Source organism: Lottia gigantea, assembly GCF_000327385.1.
Source record: "Lottia gigantea unplaced genomic scaffold LOTGIsca_39, whole genome shotgun sequence".
NCBI lineage: Eukaryota > Metazoa > Mollusca > Gastropoda > Lottiidae > Lottia > Lottia gigantea.
The window spans coordinates 1,603,406-1,624,094 of record NW_008709333.1 but is presented as its reverse complement, the minus strand read 5'-3'; the positions used below and the strand labels follow the sequence as shown (position 1 = coordinate 1,624,094).

The 20,689-nt window shown below is 34.7% G+C and overlaps 2 protein-coding genes across 2 annotated transcripts; one reads left to right on the top strand and one right to left on the bottom strand.

Moving 5' to 3' along the window:
- Positions 1-9,330: 9,330 nt before the first annotated feature.
- Positions 9,331-15,778, bottom strand: LOTGIDRAFT_163396 (hypothetical protein; the record flags this gene model as incomplete). Its single annotated transcript, XM_009059478.1, has 12 exons — positions 9,331-9,476; positions 9,739-9,905; positions 10,143-10,282; positions 10,581-10,687; positions 11,428-11,511; positions 11,974-12,054; positions 12,528-12,603; positions 13,058-13,149; positions 13,586-13,742; positions 14,424-14,467; positions 15,001-15,070; positions 15,725-15,778. 12 exons carry the CDS (start codon positions 15,776-15,778, stop codon positions 9,331-9,333), a joined length of 1,218 nt encoding a protein of 405 aa, XP_009057726.1.
- A 3,588-nt stretch (positions 15,779-19,366) lies between these two features.
- Positions 19,367-20,041, top strand: LOTGIDRAFT_122049 (hypothetical protein; the record flags this gene model as incomplete). The annotated part of the gene is made up of 1 exon (XM_009059477.1): positions 19,367-20,041. A coding segment is annotated over one exon (675 nt), but the record flags the coding sequence as incomplete, so codon positions are not given.
- Between the last annotated feature and the right edge of the window lie 648 nt (positions 20,042-20,689).

Genomic DNA, 20,689 nt, shown 5'->3' with positions numbered 1-20,689 from the left:
TGGGCAATAACAGTTTATGTGCAAAAAATCAAAGAATTCATTTGGGAGTGGATGGGGGAGGAGTTATTGCAATGTACATGTGGCCACCTTGAGTGAACTGTACCTTGTTCGAGGCAAGTTTTTTGGAAAAAGTGATCACTACAGTACCAAGATGTTGGTATATTTCTGTTTGTAATAAGGCCTTATGCAGATTTTATCTACAAATGAATGCAAGAGGCTGATATTTCTAGGCCTAAGTCTTCAATTTTAAAATTTCTGGACAGAAATCGAGAATAAGATCAATTTCTATATACTAATGCAAGGTGTCAATTTCAGGCCAAAGCAGAATTTTGGGTCGAAAGTGACGAAAGGGACAAACATTTTCATAAACTATTGGACTATAAATAAATCAGGTCTGTACCTACAGGGAGAGGGGGTAGGGTAGTTCCACACCAACTTTCCCCTCCGGATATAGTAGTTGTCCCCCCTCCCCACAAACTACAAACAAACTTAAAGTTAGAAACTGGAAGTCTTCATTTCATATGATTACTAATAACAGACTTACCAGTGTTAGATTACTAATAACAGACTTATCTATGTTAGATTACTAATAACAGACTTACCTGTGTTAGATTACTAATAACAGACTTACCTGTGTTAGATTACTAATAACAGACATACCATTGTTAGATTACTAATAACAGATTTACCAGTGTTAGATTACTAATAACAGATTTACCAGTGTTAGATTACTAATAACAGACTTACTTGTGTTAGATTACTAATAACAGACTTACCTGTGTTAGATTACTTGTATAAGAATTTCAAAGATATTTTTTAACCTGTATAAGAAATTCAACTTTTTCTCTCTAAGATACAAAAGAAAAAAGACGTGTAGTTTTGACCACATACAAAGTGAGTGATTTGATGGGAAAAACCTACTTTCACTTTTGAATGTCACTGTAACCTGAATAATCAACATCAGTATAGCAACTTGACTGTATACCAAACAGTATAGTGTTATTCTCTATACACTCAATGTTGAACTAATCTTATTGATTAATGGGACAAGGGATAGACGTTCTATTCTATAAATAAATTCAAGGAAATTATCTTGCTTTACAACTATTGAATTCTCAAATTCAAAATGTTACAAAATTTAGAATATTGAGTGTTATTTTAATTGGAATAAACATTTTTATACGCCCACATGTAAGTATGGGCGTATATTGTGGTTGCCCCTGTCGTCCGTTCACATTTACCTCGTGCTCACTCTACAGACTACAATTCTCTATAGATTCTTTTGATCTTTTGTATGTGTGTCAATATCATTATGAAGATGTGCACTATTGAATTTGGTGATGATCCAATGATTTTCTTTAGAGATATCACATAAAACTCTGATTTCGACAACGTGTAGTGGCCATGTCAATCAAACTCAATGATAAAAGTAGTTTGCTTAGGGGCAGAACTTATATTTACATTCTGTTTACACAGATATAAACCGAATGCATGTGACTGCTGTTATCCAATCAAATTGCATGATACTGTGTAAACGGAATTAATAATTAATATAATATCCATATATATGCGTTTCTAAAGATGAATGTTGATATGATTTGGTGTGTTGTATATTTCAGAGTCTAGTTCTACCATTGTTAAAGGTTATGAATAAAGCTGAAAAAAAACGCGGACAGAATGAGTTGTTTATTAGAGCCAGAAAAACATTTGAGATGTTATATAAACAGAAAAATGTAAGTCTGTACTTCAATTAAGATATTGTTTATCAAAAGGAGAGATTGGCTATGATGTCATAGAGGTGGTTTGTGTATCACATGATGCACAACTTTAACAGTTGTAAGTGTGGTTTGTCCAACCAATTGTCTTACTCATGTCATGCAAGTGTTCTATTTTTAGCTATACGGCTAAGTTGATTTCTTCTAATGCTTGTTTGATGGCTTCTTTTCTGAATATTGTTTTTCTGTTTTATGGATTATTTTCAATGTTTTATTTTAGATTAAAGACATAGAAAAAGTGAATAAAGATGAAATTTATAATGTTTTAGAAGAATTGGTTCAATTTAGTACAAAAGGTAAGGGTTAATATAACTTTAAAGGGATATGTTCGTTGAAATGTTCGTATTTCCAGCTGATAGACCTTATAGTTGCAGCTATCTGTATAGCCATCTAAATATTTACTTTACATTACCAGCTACTATAGCTTAATATTAGCTATCTTTATAGTATAACACAGAATATAGTGGACACCTTGTAAAGATAGAGGAAATTCAGTTCAAAGCTTAAGCTTAAAATTTGCCTCTATTCCAAAACAAGTACCATATAGAAGTTTACCTAAAATATTATACCCCATGTGTAACAGGCTGTGGTCATTAAAGGCCTCTCGAAAGTTGGAAATCGAAGAAAAATAGGCTTATGTCACTGTCTTGGCAAAATGTCCCTCATTGCACACTGCATGGCATTGTCCGTCTTCATTAGCCCACATGGTGTAGAAGAGTAGGACATAAAACTTTAATTCATTTCATTTCATTTATTAGTAATATTTTTATTTTATTACAGTAACCAATGTTCAAATAGTAGGGGAACTATCTAATGGAGTTTTATATTTGGTAAGTTGAAATTAACCTCATGAAACGACCATCTTGTATTGAATTTCTTGTAGTTATTTGATATTTTTCTGCGCTGTGCTTCTAATTACCAACTCATCAAGGTAACAATAAATTAGATAGAACCAGAGCTTCAATAAAAGTGAAGTAACTCTTGTAAGAAAGGGATGAATCCAGACCACAATATGACAATATTGCCTTCAAAATCTATTTTCTATCCTGACTTAATGATTTTTTTTTTTCAGTTAAAGTTATTACTACATGACGAATCTGATTTGAAAACTAAAAATAAAGTTCAGAATTTTCTCCAACAAAATCTCTCCTGGTTTCTTTATAATAAGAAGTAAGTGATTTCTGATTTTTAGGGAGTTGTGAAAGCTCAGCAAGTTAGGCACTACTTTGTGTACCAGTGTTTCATTCAGACATAGTTCAAGAGAATACCTAAGATGTTTCAATATCATCTGTAATTGCAGACTTGGAATAGAAGACTTGTATGCTGTAGAAGTTGGATCAATGCTACTATTCTGACAATATTTTCTCTCATTTCTTTCCATGCAATCCTTCTAAGATCATTCTAGAAAAATCTCATTTATTCCTGGTAATTATAGATAGAAACATTTGTGTATTGTTTTATTTTGTAGAGAGTACAGATTCCATCCAGCTTTTTTTAACAACATGTTTGAAAGATTCCCAGTAAGATTTTCTATTTATTTTCTATCAGATTTTTCCTATATTTTTATATATTTGAGATGAATAAACAAAAATATGTTGTGTGGCATTTCGGTTGGATTGCAAGTACTTGATTTGTTTATTTTCATCAAATAATTAACTTGATATGTTAAAATATTAGTAGAAAGTAAAAGTAGCTTTTTTTTCTATTTATAGAAATTATTCTGGCCAATGAACACGACACTACTGGATGTTTTAAGTAATGACAGAATCAAGGTTTATAACAAGGTAAGATAAAGTTGATTGTTTTTGTCCAGTGGTCTCCTATAACATCTTGTTCAATCAGAACTTCATGGGTCTTTAGTGAAAATGGATAGTGAAAATTAGTAGCTGTTTAAAGGTGTTCAGTCAACTTGTCTACATGTCAATTTTTCAACAAACTGAGTTATCTCGTCTATAACATCGAGTTAACTCGTCAACAACCCTGAGTTAAGTTGTCAACAACCTCGAGTTATCTCGTCTTCACAAACATTTGTTAAAGTTTCCCCTCTTTACGTCAGCCATTGCTGACTACTATAAGAAGATTGTTGGAAAGTTAAAAAGTACTTATTCTACTTGGAAAGGTGTTTCCGTCTCAATAAACTCAAAAAAATGCTGGAGAACTTCATTCAGTTGACAAACACAGTTGTAAAGTAACCCTAGGTTAACATACTGAAATGTATGGTTCTTTTTAAAGTGCCAAGATTTATACATCCATTAGATATATAAATTTTTATTGTATTTCAGACTTTAGCCTGTGGATTCATGTCAACTTTACTTCAGAAAAAATCAGTAGGTTTCTTTTTTTTCATTTACAAATAACAGGTTATTTTTCATGTTCTTGTTTAGAGAGATCACTGTATTTACATGTCATGTTTTCAGACCACAATATCTGAAATTTACAGATTTTCTTTTTTCAAATATAAGAGAGTATGACTAATGTATGGAGATGTAAAAGCTATCTTCTTCCTATGTCAAGGGAGACCACTCTATTTAATTATGATATTTTCAGACCACAATATATCTAACATTATTTTTACCTATTACAGTGCTGTGAATTGAAGAATGAAGAATGGACTAAGTTTGAGAATCAGATTCTTCCAGTGTTGAAAAAGGTGAGAAAAAAGGGTCATCTTTGTTTTCTCCTGCAGAAGCAATTCAGCTTACTTGCTTGAAATTATTTTAAATCTGTATTGGGGACTTTATAGCTTCTATAAGCATCATTTCAATCCTCCATCCAATGTCTGTAGTTAATGTAAGTCCAGAAAAAGTTGATCAGAATAGGATGCTACCGGCCCCAGGCTATTGGCCTTCTCCCTTTGTTAGAAATTTTACCATCATTTCCAATAAAACTGTCGTAGTGAGGATTGCTTACCACATATCAGCATATGTCTAAATTCCAACCTTTAGATTGATTCAATATTTTTCATTTTCTCAACTACTTCAAGACTAAGGTATGCAGCACTCTTACCTTGGTTAAAGTCGAACTTTTCAAAGTTAGGATTAAGGCTTTCATTTTCTACATTTGAGCAAGACTTTCGTAAAGATCGACCGGTGCATACCTAAAGTTCGACTGAAGTCTAACTTTAGTCAAAGTTTAGGTAAAGTACGAGCGCTGCATATGGCCCTAAGTACAATTATCTATAATAGGAGTTGAAATAATTTTAAAATTCACAAATTCTGATCATTTATTTGAGTTTGAATTATTCTATTGACTATTCTGTTTTTCAGTTTTTGTTATCATTTGATGTTAAAGAAAATTATAAACCAAAGTTTTTAGAAGAAATTTTGAATATTTTAACAAAAATGATCCACATTTCTCCTCCCACAGTAAAATCAGTAAGTAGATTTTAAGACTACAGACAACAAAGTATGAAAATATTAAATCGTTCAATGGAGTTGTCTCTCTTTATTTATATATTTTTTAAATTTTTGAAAATCAACCTACTCTTGAAAGCACTAACAGTGAAAACAAAGTTTTCAAGTTTGACAGGATTTTTAGCCCCCTATTAGTTATTGACTGAACTTAGCAGGAGGATTTGAACTCATGGCACTGGTATGTTCACCACATGACAATCTTGCTTTTATCACAGACTATTTGTTCCTGGTTTATAACTTAGTTATTCATTAGACAGTATATCTTTCTAGGAACTTGGTGAAGATATCAACGATAAATTATCCAGTCTCAAACCTAATTTTAGTACCAACACACGTCATGCCTTCAACAGATATAAGGCGTTATTTCTTGCTAGTGCTGGGAAAAGGTAGGTTTAGTAGTTTAATATGAAATAATGAATATTTAGAACTTTTATATTCCATTTGAGTAATAAATACTGAAAGAAGTCAAGTGTAGCTACAATTACTATCATGGGTCCAGAGTATTGAAAAACCCCATCCCCACAGATAACTGACAAAAATCATCTCAAAGTTTTTATCATGTTTTTGCAAACCTTCAATTCCCTAGTTTATTATCAAAATTCTTTCAGATCCAAACGAATGGAAAGACAACTCAGTCAAGATATTAAAACAGAGCAAATTAAAAATGGTGACAAAATTCAGGAAAATGGAGAATCATTGTCAGAAGATGAAGTAAAACAAAAATCTCCTAAATCTATGAAAAAAGTCCAGAAAGATGCAGAAATTGAGGAGAATATGGACTCAGAGGAGGAAGTTGTAGAAACCACGAAAAAAGGGAAAAAACCCAAAAAGGATAAGAAGCGAAAATCTGATGAAGGTTTAAATGGAGAAGTTTCGCCCATTGAAGACAAAAAACAGAAACTGTCAAAATCTTTTCATTTTGAAAATTTGGAGTCCGAAGAAAATTCGGGGAAGAAATCAAAAAAGAAGGAACGCAAGAGAAAAATTTCTTTATAAGGACTGTTTGAATAAGTTTGAATACTGTACTGTATGCGTGTATGAAGCGTAATAAGAGGTGTGTGTTATATTCACAATTATATAGTACTTGTACTTCAAATTAGAATTTTGATGACCATCACTGCCAGCAGGACCTTGAGATTTCTCTGGAATCCTAATTGTTCAGAACTGTGCATTTGGACAAATCAGATCCGTGAAAAAATCAATAAATATATTCATGAATTAATTCAGTTTACCATCTAATCATATGAATTAATATTTCAATTTTATATATATAACAAAAAAATTGGTAAATTTTACCCTGATATGAAATTTGGTTGCAAGAAGGACAGAGTAATCCTGGGAAAAAACTCTTATCAAATTTGATAATATTCTGTGAACTCTCTGAAGTGGAGAGTTGATTATCTCAATTGTAAAATGTTATCAAGAAATAAAATAGTGTAATATAGATGCTTATCATATTTTTTCTGCCCCCCCATGATGTTTACTAAATTGTTCTATAAATAAACCAAGTACTAACGCTCCGTAGTGCAAAACAAAACTCAAAATCCGTAACAACATATTGGCAAAATATTGATATCAGCTAATGAACTTTTCACATGAGGAAGTATATCAATCATAGTGAGTATTTCATAATGAAAAGTGGTATCAGGTGTCTAAATGAGTAGGCATACCCTTTCTGGCACCACACTCGTCATAGCATTGTAGTTAAATTTGACTGATAATTGTCTAAAATGTTTGGCTGTAATTCAACTATTCGTTGAATTCTGCTCCTTATAAATTGGCCAAGGAGTCATTTAAAAAACTTAGGCCTTTCTCTCAGCGGTTAAGTCAACTGCAAAAACAGCAACAACATGAAAAAAAGTAAATCACAAATCTAAGAAAGAAATCTCCTTTAATTTATTGAAGTTATTATAAAATGAATATATTCTCTTGATTACTTGAACAAAATGAAAAAATAAAAATTTACAAAAATGCATCAACAAGGAATATATATTGAAGATAAAAAAGAAAGAAAGAACTATATATAACAAGGATAACAACTTCGGTCCACAAAGGATCCTTATACCAGCAGGTCCTTGGCCAAACCTCTTGGCATTGATCTTTCCCAGATTATCCGTCCAAACCTCATTGATCTATCCCGGATTATCTGTATCCATTTACAGCCCGGTCAATTGGAATTAAGAGTGAATATAATATAACTCATTCTTTCATGAACCGCTATAACCCACATGCCGATCAGAACCCATAGATCATAACCATGGAAATGACGTCATGTAAAGAACCAACGCTGTAACAGACTGTTATAGAAGCTCATAATTTAATATAATGTGGAGAATTGAAAATTTTCTAATAAAGATGTGTGAGGCTGTGTTCATACAACAACCTTTTCAAGTTTCAATTAAAATTTCATCTTATATTTGGCACGTGAGAGGCACAGAGTATGAAAGCATAAGATCAACACGAATAAATCAACTGTCAATCTTATTTGTTTAGTAAATACTAATAGGCACATGAGAGAACATTGTATGAACACAGTTTTGGGGAGCGTTCACACTACAAGCTGAACACAGTGACACGGAGAAGAGCAGTTAGTAGCAACATTATTGTCCAGTCAGTTTTCAAGTTTTTCTTATTTTCTATTTTGAAGCTGATATTTCAATTCATGTAAAAAAATAATAGGCCAAATGTGATTGGGAAATGAAAATTGACAGACAGTAGACTTGCCCTGAACCAAAGTCTTGATTTACCCTTATAGCCTTAAAATAATAGAGTTAACTTAAAATAAACAAATGCAGCATTTCAATCATATTGCTTCAAATCTTTTACCTTAGGAATCTTTGCCTACAGCCCACAATCATGTAGTAGGTAGCAGACAACAATACAACTCGCTACCTTAAGTGGCTCTTCCACTACAGTGATCACTAGTTGTGTATGATTACGAATAAGAATACCGATCATAAGTTTTAAACGTAACTTTCATGCTACTGAGTTGTGAATTGCGTTCGGAACTCATGGCCACTTCTATTACAGTCAACAATACACAACTGGTAATCACAATGTTTTGAGAGAATCTTTACAAACTATTCTACCTATGTTTTTCTAGTATATACCTGGTATGGTAAAATATTGTACCAAGTTGTATCACAATGTATTCATTCAACCATATATTGTGCCATATTATTGACTTGAATTGATCTGAATTAAATATCAATATTAAAACATCTCTAGCAAGAAAACAATAAAATAATTTAAAACAGGATTCCAATTAAAATAAAGTTCTAAAATATACATTCATTAAACACACTGGCTATTTGCACCGTCACAATGTTTGTTCTCAATGGCTGCTAACAATGGTATGGATAAGATAGCACAAAATAGGCACGCTAATTTTCGGTTTTCATAAAGCGTGAAGCCATTTTGATTGTCAAGAATGATATTAAGTGACTTTGTTAGGGTTAGGTAGGGATGGCCATATGTTTTTTAATACCCATTTTGTACGATCGCGGTGCAAATAGCCAGGACCGTCATTAAAAGACAAAATATTGAGCATCAAATAGGAAGCGTACAAAAACCAACATATTTTAAAAAATATATCATTCAAAAACAAAACATCTTTCAAACATTTCTTCATTTTATAATATTAGATAAACATTTATTCAGCAGTATTTAATGGAACCTGCCATTCTTAATCAACCCCTCTCCCAATCACCCCCCTTCACCCCCCACACAATGATAAGTCACCCCCTGCCCTCTCAATACTAAGTCAACGCCCCTAAGCACTTAAACCCTTCCCTATCACTTAAATGTGCGCATTTAAAATGTCAATTCTAAGAGTTAAAAACGTCACAAAATTGTATTTTTTACGACCTATCACACTGTCCCTGAAGTCCTTCTTTTGCCCCATCACTACCCCGCCCCCCCTCCATTCTCTTAACCCATTAAGTGAGCCCCAAAAATGCCAATTTTAAAAGCTTAAAAATAACTACAGGAGAAATCAGAACTTTTATAGCGACTCCACCTAACTTAAACAGCCCCATTCCTATTCACTTACAGCCTCCCCCTCTCTGTCCCCTTACCCTCAAAATTCCCCACCCTACCCAATTAAATGTTCTTTTCTTTAATAAAATACTCTAGAACAATTACTAAGATTTATCTGAAGAATTTGATAATTCGGAAATTGTGTCATCTTGAATATCTAGGTCATGAACGTCCGGTTCTAAAATTTCTATTAAATAAAATAATTTTTTTCCTCGTGTCCAGCTGTAGGTATTATCAAATCGTACGACATCTGAAATGAGAGGTGGAAAAAAACAGCATAAAATTTGCTGGAGTTAATGCGTTTAAAACATTACATCATTGCAGTAAAATAATTTGCTAATTTCCGTCAAACAAAATTTGGTTGTAGATTTTAAGCTTAGATAAAACTAAAAACATCTTTATTCACAGATCATTCGAGAAATGGTTGTTTCTGAAAACTTCGACATCGCCTTGGAAACCGTGCGTTTTAGAATTGGGACATAATGTAATGTAATAAAAGGAATCAAACTTACAAGTGCCAGTTTCTTTACAAGTAAAACTACCGTCCTCTGGTACAAGATGACTGTTAACTCGTTCTGAAGCCATTACTGCCGCCATATCTCCAGCACTCTGACGCTTATTTCTTGTTCTACGATAAATTCCAAATCCTAAATCAAACCCATCTGTTTTAAACTGGTATCTGGGGAAAAATTGAATAAAAAATTATTACAGAGAGTTCCAAATAAACAATGAAAAGCAAGAAAACCTCTTTCAAATCTCTTGTTGAATTTGAGCAATAGCTGAGTTATATAAGCACAAAACTGGTTTCTTTTCTTTCTTGTGGTACTTTATAAAATAACATTCTATCAATCCCAAATTTCTATTGCAAGAATATTTAAAAAAACTAGGGGCTTGGATTATCAATTAACAATCTCACCTTATAACTGAGCGTTTGACGGTGATTTCGTAATCTAACTGTAGTGATGACCCGCGTCCAATATCAACCTGCGTGAACCCGTCTAGATCATTCAATACATTACAAAAATAACTAGAAGGTATGTCTCCACCCAGGTTTATCTATAATAAAAGATTTTAACGACATCTAGAAGTAGAGAGCACATAAAACAAAAAAACACAAAGGAATGAAGTCATTTCATCTGATTATAACACTTGTGTTGAAATTTCACGATTTGTGTGTCTTGATTGTTGGCAAGTAAAATATCTGTAGAGGCAATGGGGTGTGGTGTTTAGTTGCATTAATGATATGGGTCAGTCATCTGATTTTTTTGGGGGGCAAAGCATTTTTTCTATAGACATTGAATACCGACCCCACCCCCCCTTTTATCCTTGTAACTCATTCTTCAAAATAACTCACCAGAGAGGGACATTTAGGGTTTCCGTCTGGGTCTGTTTTGGTTCCTCCCCAATAAACAGGAAGTTGGTCTGGGTCGATATATTTTAATAAAACTTGTTTATAATCAGCTGAAAAATGATAAAGTTTTATATCCTACTGTTCTGTATCTTATTGGACTAATGAAATGGAGTTTTATATCCTACTGTTCTGTATCTTATTGGACTAATGAAATGAAATGGAGTTTTATATCCTACTGTTCTGTATCTTATTGTACTAATGAAATGGAGTTTTATATCCTACTGTTCTGTATCTTATTGTACTAATGAAATGGAGTTTTATATCCTACTGTTCTGTATCTTATTGGACTAATGAAATCAAATGTAGTTTTATATCCTACTGTTCTGTATCTTATTGTACTAATGAAATGGAGTTTTATATCCTACTGTTCTGTATCTTATTGAACTAATGAAATGAAATGTAGTTTTACATCCAACTGTTCTGTATCTTATTGGACTAATGAAATGAAATGTAGTTTTATATCCTACTGTTCTGTATCTTATTGTACTAATGAAATGGAGTTTTATATCCTACTGTTCTGTATCTTATTGGACTAATGAAATCAAATGTAGTTTTATATCCTACTGTTCTGTATCTTATTGTACTAATGAAACAGAGTTTTATATCCTACTGTTCTGTATCTTATTGGACTAATGAAATGAAATGGAGTTTTACATCCAACTGTTCTGTATCTTATTGGACTAATGAAATGAAATGTAGTTTTATATCCTACTGTTCTGTATCTTATTGAACTAATGACATGAAATGGAGTTTTACATCCAACTGTTCTGTATCTACTAGCTGTACTTACCTCCCAGCACATGTACCTTTTTAATGGTATTTTCGTTTAAAAATGGTCGGGCAAGATTATAAATTATAGGAAATATTCTAGGAGCTGCAAAATAAAGAGAAAAGATTCTGAATCATTTAAAACTAAATTACTACCATGCATTTTTGGGGAAAGCACAAATAAATTCTAAGCTATGTGGACTCTCTGGTTGGAATTTTGAGATAAAAAACAATGAGCATGATCAGCCACGTGTACTCTCACAATAATAAACTCAAATACAAATCATTATAAGCTATGTGGACACTCTGAATGGGATGTTGAGTTAATAAACTCAAATACAAATCATTATAAGCTATGTGGACACTCTGAATGGGATGTTGAGTTAATAAACTCAAATACAAATCATTATTAGCTATGTGAACTCTCTGAAAGCAATGCCAAGTTAATAAACTCAAATACAAATCATTATTAGCTATGTGAACTCTCTGAAAGCAATGCCAAGTTAATAAACTCAAATACAAATCATTACTAACTATGTGAACTCTCTGAAAGAATATAGATACTTACCATTGATAGCGAAACTGATTTTAAGAGTTTCAGGATAGTGTTCTTCAAACATGGCTAATATACTATTCATCATATCCATACCTAGAGATGACAACACAAATAATAAAAGAGAGTTATCCCCCTTAAGATACTCTGTGATATATAGAGAGACATATATAGAAATAGTCAGTAAAATTCCTAGTTTGAAATATTTTGAAAGTAATTATGCATTTTTTGTACATTTCTACTACTTCTGAAGACTATTTACATATATTCAAGACTAAACTCAACCCCCAAAATATATTGCATCTGTCCCTAATAGACGAGGTACGTTTTGTACAGAGTAAACAGTTGAAAATAGAAGAAGTGAACACAAGAGGTACGGGTCTGGGCACGGATTCGCTTCTACTATTTTCTACTGTATCAATAATCACGCACCGTACACTGTACATCATCTATTTCCTGTTTTTAGATTTATAAAGAATAATAAACATAGTGCAAAGGAGTATTTTGTCTGCAAGATTTTTCTTCAAGTACAAGATTTTATAAAAATTTAGGGTGATGTTAAATCTTACCTGGTTTCCACAGATGTTTCATGCCCATTTTCTCTAGATCTATAATAACTACTAACCCTTCTACACGTCTTTCTGGCTGAAAATAAACACAATAAACTTCATTGTTTAATTTACCTTGATAGGCAAGACCTGGGCAGACGACTGAGAACTGACAACGATTACATGTATCAATGTGAAAAAAAACAAGTTGAGGCCATTGAGATTTGTTTTTATACTCAGTTTATAATTTCTGTCATTTCAATCATGGTGGTGGCACCAAATAGGAGGCAGACTGACAATAGTGGGGGGCAAATGTTGTGGATGAGATTTCAAATCAATCCAATTTCTAAATTTATTTGGGAGGAGGAGGAGGGGGAGGGAGGGCTGGTGGGTACAAATTGGGTGCAACTGACTAGTGGGGGACAAGTGTTGGGGATAAGATTTCAAATGTTAAGGCCCCACATGCACCAAAACTCTCATGGAATGAATCCCAAGTAAATGCTATGAATATCCACTTTCTAAATCTGTTTGTTATTCAATATGGTACTTACTGTCGATTCCTCTGTAAAAATATTGTTGATTCTTTCTAATAGATGAACTTTACTTTTTAAAATATCTTGTTTCTTAGCTGAACATAACATTCCTTGAAATTCAAATTTTGAAATAAGAATTACATTTATATCTTTCATTTACACTCTTCTGTTCACTGTTTCATGACTGTGGGCCCATAATATCAAAACTTGATCCAAAATAAAGTCGCAAAAACTCCATTGGCTCGAATGGCATTTGTGGACATATCTAAAGCCTCGCATTGAATGAACAGGTTGGAGCTATTGTCGTCTGTCATCCATTGCAAGAAATCACGTCATACACTACAATAACGTCATTGGGGTTGTCTGTTGTCAAGGCTAAATAGACTACGTCTCGTGGTTAGAATTCGAACACAACAATAGCCTGAATAAAGATGGTGTGACAGAATTTCATTGAGTGCATTTTATCTCTGGATCCATGCCATCCCGGAAAAACTCAGCCCCCCAGCCCCTCCTCATCCCCTTCCCTCCCCCAGAGAAAATTCTTACCCCTGATGTCCAGATCTCCGAAGGTATCAATCCATATAGGACACCCCTCTTTATCTCGCCCACAAATACCACCCACAAAATATTTCTCTATCACTTCTGGTACTTTATAATCTTCTAAAATCGTATCAACATTGTTATCATTTCTCCAAGCAGCATCCTAAAATATCAAAATTAGATAGAGAACTGTGAACACTATTACTGATTGGCTTAGCTAACAAAAAATATATATGTATATTGCAGCCATGCATGACTATATCACATAATTAAAGTGATGCAGCCATATAATAATACATCATATAATAATAATTAAACTAATTGAGCTGAATCAATTCTATTATCGATTTTTAATTAGGGTCCATAAATAGGTACAGGATAATTAGACATATGAATTAATTCAAAACAGCCCACAACACGTGGTACACATTGGCGAAGCCAAAGGGGGAGGCAGAGGGGTTCCCCGCCCCCCCCTCGCAGCCCAAACTTATATAACTTGGTTAGAAATTCAGGGAACCTCAGGTATTTTGGCCCCCCCTTGGATGTAAACCTGGCTCCGCCACTGCTGGTACAATGGGCATCAGTTCATACCATATTATTATTTAATTTGAGTTTCATTCCTTTACTTGAATCTCATTTCAGTCTTTAGGACTCAGCTTCTAGTTATAACTTGAAATTTAAATATACATTTCCAGTGTTATTGCAAATACAGTGCGCATTTTTTGTCGATGTCAAATATGCATCCCCCCAGTTTGACTTAGCCCATTTGTAGGATTAAAAAATTTTGACTTATATACGCAAATATACAGTTATAAATTTTATAATATTTAAATTTTCTACTTACATTTCTAATTGCCGCCTCTGCCTTCTGTAAATCAAAATCTCTAGCTGAAAAATTCAAAATATGTTTTACCTAGCCACTGCATTTTAATAAAAGATTGCAGAATTATTCTTCCCTGAATTAGTCTATGACATCAGGTGTCTATGGTTCCTGCAATTCCACTGAAACTATGCATTTTATGACTTCACTATCGCAAAGATCCTTATATATCAATAGCAGCTTTTGCAATAATGACGTCATTAAATGCCCACTTTTAGTGGAATTGCAGAAACCACAGACATTCTGTTAAGATATTGGAATGGTGCAAACTGATGTGAATGATACATATAAAAAAATTCAGAAAACTTCTTTACAATCTCTTTAATACTACCCTAATTGTAGCAGACTTTCATTACATAGTTTGAAAATCAAAAGACATCATGAATATTCAATAAGAAAATAGGACATCCTAGCGCTAAGATCGTTTCGAGGATACGTGGCCAGGTTTACCTACCAAAGCAAAACAAGGTTGTAAATTGAAATACGTAACAGATTAGGACATGATGAAGAGATGATCCAGGGAAAGATAAAACTGACTTACCTCTCAGCCATTTTGTCAGATGATAATCATCATGATTAGGTTTCAAAATATCCTTAACATTCTCTTTAAACTACAAAAATAGACAGGAATCAGGTTAAGTGGGGGCTCTCAATACTGTTAAGGTTATAGCAGGATTATATATGAATTATAGATTTCTTTATTGGGGGTTCTCACTACTGTTCAATGAGGAAATAACAGATATGTAAACATATATAGCATCTGATTATGGGGGTTTCTCACTGATATAAACTTACAATAAGAAAATAATAGGCCTTAAATGTCAAAGAGTGTAAATTGAAGGATCATTATTGAGGAAACAATGAAGTTGTCATAAAATTTTCATTATTTGTTTTTTCTCAGTAAAAATGACAGTATTTATTAAATGAGATCTACCCAGGAGGAGAAAAAGACTGGTATTTTATTTTAAAGTCCAATGTAGAAAATATATAAAAAATGTAGCCTAAATGAAAATAAAACTGCTGTCATAATCTTGATAGCATGATAATGATATTATAAATTTCAACCAGAAGCCAAAGGGAATGATTGCTAAATATTCTTTTGAAATGAAGCTAATATTATGTCCAATTCAGTAATAAACGACTAATTCTCTTTAATCTCAGCTAACTAGAAAGTCTAAGGTCCATTTATCTGACCATAGTTGTGTCACTTGTCATACCATTATTGCCTTTGGATTTTTATTGACACAAACACGACATCCACCCACCTTTCCCAAAATGTCTGCTTGTTTTGGACTCAAATCTCCAACTGTCCCGCTCATATTAAGATTTCCAAGTTATTCCAATCAGTTCAAGTCATTCAGATTCTTTATACTTTCATTCCACGAGTTTCATTTCATAAATAATTTCCACCACTTCCACTCGACGTTGTGCACTGTTTGTTTATTTATTCCTGAGGATATCCCTAGACTCGTTCTGACATTGATGACGTCAAAGGGGAATCCCTGATGTTCTAAATTTAGCTCAATAAGATATCTTTAAAGGGTTATGGCACAAATATATCATTTTTTAAACTTTTTAACGAAGAAAGAACTAAAACATCCTTGCGTGATCTGTTTTCGCACAATTTCAAAGATTAGACTTCGGATGGGACATTAAACAGGGATCATTTTGTGTTTTTAACCTATCCTCACCACGGTGCCATTAGTCATGAAAGGAGTAGAGCTAGGCCCTACTGCCAATTTATTTCGACATTCAGCAAGAGGTCATTTTGAACATCGAAAAGATGGTCTGCCGAATCATTTGGTTTAAAATCGTCATGGTATATCATTTGAATACTTATCTTTGGTAGGTCTAATCCGTATTATTACGTGCTCGATGTCCAACCCTTTTTTTCAACGTGATCTTAGAATCTAATTTTTAGGCCTTTTATGTAACTGTTTAAAATTTTATTAAGCTAATATAGGGCATGGAATAACCAACTTATTCGACCTACGTCATTAATCCCAGAAAAGGTGTTTATTATTCAGAATTAGTCTAGTTTATTTCTGTTTAAGACATAGAGCAAAATATTTTCAGAATTTTTTATAAACGACTTGTAAACGAATCTAAAGTTGCATGTCATTGCAATATTGTCAGTGATGCAGGTTAGAGGGGATGACTTGGAAAAGTCGTTCGTTAAGACGCAAAACCGAGATTATATGGATTACAGATTGCATGTAGGCTACATTATGATTCGTCGGCAATTTAGGACAATTCTACAGCCCTGGCAAAATTTCCGCAATTGCACACTGCACGATGTTGCCCGTCTGCAGATCTTAGGCCTAATGAACTTAACAATATGTCGCGTAAACCTCAAACAAATTCTCCGATAAAGTTTTCAAGTGGCAAGTGACAAATAAATTTATCTGAAGATTTCTTTTTAATATTTTTTAAATTAATGTTTATCAGAACATCCGGGTTCCGGAGTCTCCCAGATCAAAGAATAGTCCGAAACGTGCCGACTCTTCCATCCTGTGAAATACTCAAAGCTGATAACGAGCAAAATACCTCTTCAAGACTGGTAACTGACAAGTTTTTGGACTAAATCTCGTTGAGATAAAATGAACCGAGGACAGAAAGACTACTCATTCTGCACGAAGATTTGGTAGAGGCAGGGTAAGGTAAGTTAATGAGGGGATGGGGAAGGGGAATGTAGGGAGGTACAGTCGTCCATCATCAGATCCAATACCCTTTCCAGTGTTTCTATTCTTTGTCAGTTGGATATCCAAAAGGAGAAAATGACCCTCATTGCATACTTATATGGCCTTACATGCAGTGGCGGAGCCGGGTTTACGCTCGAGGGAGGGGGGGGGGGGGGAAGGGGGGGGGGCGAAAAACTTGCTCTCGAGGCTACGAGGAGGGGCGGCTGTCCCCTCTGCCCCTCTTTTGGCCCCACCACTGATTACATATCTTCATTAGCCTATTTAGAAAATGAAACATAAAATTCCATCGCATAAAGGATAACGATGCTTATATCACTTTAATGGCATAATTTTCCCTCATTGCTCACTGCATAGCGTTAAACATCACAAGGCCAATCATCCGATCAGAGAAAGAAAGACATATGTTTTGGATACACAATCCTCACCAGGACAGCTAGTTTTAGAAAAAATAAGGGCTAATTTTCCAACATTCGGCTTAAGGCGTGAGCGAGAATCTGCCCCTATGTTGGTGCCATTTTTTTTTATTAAATAATCGCCACCAGGCCCGTAGACTTTATTGAAAGGTGGGAAAATAATGTATCCGAATAGACAATGGTGTATGGTATTTAGTTGCAGTAATGGAATTGGTCGGTTGTCAGAATTTTTTCAGGGGGTATTGCCGCCTCCCCCCCCTCCCCCCCCTCTCCTTGCCCCCCTGTATAGCTACGGGCCATCACCACAATACATAATCCTTCAAGCATGTCCTGTTTGATTCTAGGATGTGTCGCCTTGATCTCATATTACTGGCCTGTTTGATTCTAGGATGTGTCGCCTTGATCTCATATTACTTGCCTGTTTGATTGGTCAGATTCAGACCAAGCAGGGTTTGGATGAAACCAGAGAGGCCAACACAAAAGGCTCTGATGTGGTACAAGCAGTTGTGGATCAGATTCGAGATAAATGTATTTTCTCCAATGATCGTCTTTTCCTTAGACGTTTGGCCGTTGTCCAATCAAATAACGGACTGGATTCAAGAACGTTCAGGAAGCATTTCTATGGAGGCATTTGGCAGGTAAACTTATATGTCTTTTCCTATTCTACGTAAATATCCTTGGTTGTCCCTGCAAGCCTTTAGTATTCAAAAGAATTCTTAGAACCCGGGTCCAATTCCCTAACTTTCAGAATTGTAGTACCCCACCTTTTTTACCTTTACACACCCCCTGTACAACCTGACCTTATTAACACATAAAAGGGGTCACAAACTTCAACCGAAATCCATAGGTTTTTACAATACATTAAATAACATTATAACATTCTTGTCGTTGATTATTATTTCAACTCGCTTTACCAAAGTTTTCTACGAGACGCTTCAGGTAACCTCAGCGGACTTGGGCTCAGTGACTTAGGTTTAACAACGTCACTTCCGGTTTGCTTTGGTCATGAATTGCGCCTATGCTAATGAATTAGTGTTTTCTTACCGAAAAGTTCTCGTCCAATTTATTTTTATTAGGTAGACGAACAGACAATGGAGGCTATATGAGTAAAACAACAATATCCATTGCTATACTTTCAGATAACTGAGCAGCAATATAACGACACACGTAACTGTCCTGGAAATTTATCTACAGTCTGTAATAACATACTGACCGAATTTGACATAATCTGGCAACAGACATCTTGGAAAGATTTACTAAAACCTCTGTATTCCGGCCTAGCAGCAACGCTTTATATCAAGCACCAATATCACCAGCAGATACCATCGGACCTGCCGTCTCAGGCCAGTATATGGCAACTGCTGTTTGCCGCGGGACAGAATTTAACCAAATACATCAAAATAAACGAGATAAAAAACAGTAAGTTCAGTATATTAAGGTTTTAGATTATTTTCCTTTGGACATCCTTTGTCAATCTTCTTCACCTTATTAAAGTATTAAGCCGTAACGCCAGCCATCTTAGCTGAATGGTGTAGTCTTTCTTAGGACAGTAGGGGTTTCCATATCAACAACTTATTCAGACCAACAGAATGTTACATAAAATTGGTAAGAACTATCGATCTTGAGAACATATGGCGTTTCTACGAGTAGGGGCCACAGTATTGTCAAGGGAGACACACAGCAACAGGCACAAAACAACAACGTCCCCACCCCTCCCCCACCAAGTTCCACTTCAGAAACGCTACTGATTGAATTCATCTTTGTGTTTTGTCTAATATGACGTCTGCTCGTTTCAGCCTGTGATGCAACCATCGACATCGTGTTCGTGATTGATAGCTCAGGAAGTATTATTGATGTCGATTTCCAGAAGACGATAGAGTTTATGGTGCAGATGGTGAACGGCTTACCAATAAGTAGTAATAAAATAAGAATCGGAGCGCTGCAGTTCAATACGTTTCCATATGTCCAATTCTATCTGAACGCCTTCCACGATAAGTCGGACCTGATTTCCGCCATTCGCGCCATTCGACGAAGTTCAGGCGGTACTCAAACTGATACAGCTCTGTTAAAAGCCGATCAAGAGTTGTTCAACCCAGCTCGTGGAATGAGGGACCAATCCAGTAAGGTTTTAATCCTAGTGACTGACGGAGCATCAAACAACAGACAAGCTACAATCCAAGCTGCCGAGGTCGTGAAGTCTCATGGAATCACATTGTTTGCCATTGGTGTTGGAGGTGCCATTTTGTTCGAACTGAACTCAGTGGCAACCACACCAATCTGTACCCATGTATTTACTCTCCAAGATTTTTCACAAATGGACACGATTTTAAATGAAATACAGGGACGAGCTTGTAGAGGTATGTACACCTACTTGCTTGGAAAACAGCATTTTAACAATCATAAAAGTTTTGTTATTGCCACGGAAATTGTCGTTGATTTCCGGATGTGTCAAGCTATCACGAACTGAACTTATATCACTGAATTTTGTAAATGGAGTGATTGTATGCTAGAGAATACAGCCAATCGTAGCCACGGATAACACACGCACGACATGACTCTGATTCGCTGGTTTTGCTTGCGTACAATCCAATCAAATCCTTGTTCATAATGTCCTAGATACAAAATCATTTTTTTTTAATGTTGAGATCGCCCGTGACTTAACCTTAATGGTAGATGTTCATAGCTTCAGAGGAGACTTCTATATTTTTCAGCCCACTATTTACTACAACCTACTAAGGATACTGGAGGTGATATCGTTAATATGACGGGGCCGATTTACACCTTTCAAAATAAAACTGAGAAGGTAGTTAAGGTATCGCCCATGGCAGGTACCAATATGAGTACATTAGTGGTTAGTATGGGGTTTATTACTTGACTATTGTACCACTCATACATCTTATTGGATTCCATCTTCAATGAAAAACTGTTACGATCTTCACCTTATACCTTGAGTGCTATAGCCACCTTTGAGTTTCTTGTAGACATTAGACGATGTTTATAATCGCTTGACATTGCAATTTTCGTGCAAAAGCTTATGTTTTAAAAAAAGCCATATGGCAAAATGTCCCTTATTGCATACCTCTTGGTGTTGCCTGGGTTGACTAGCACACCTTTT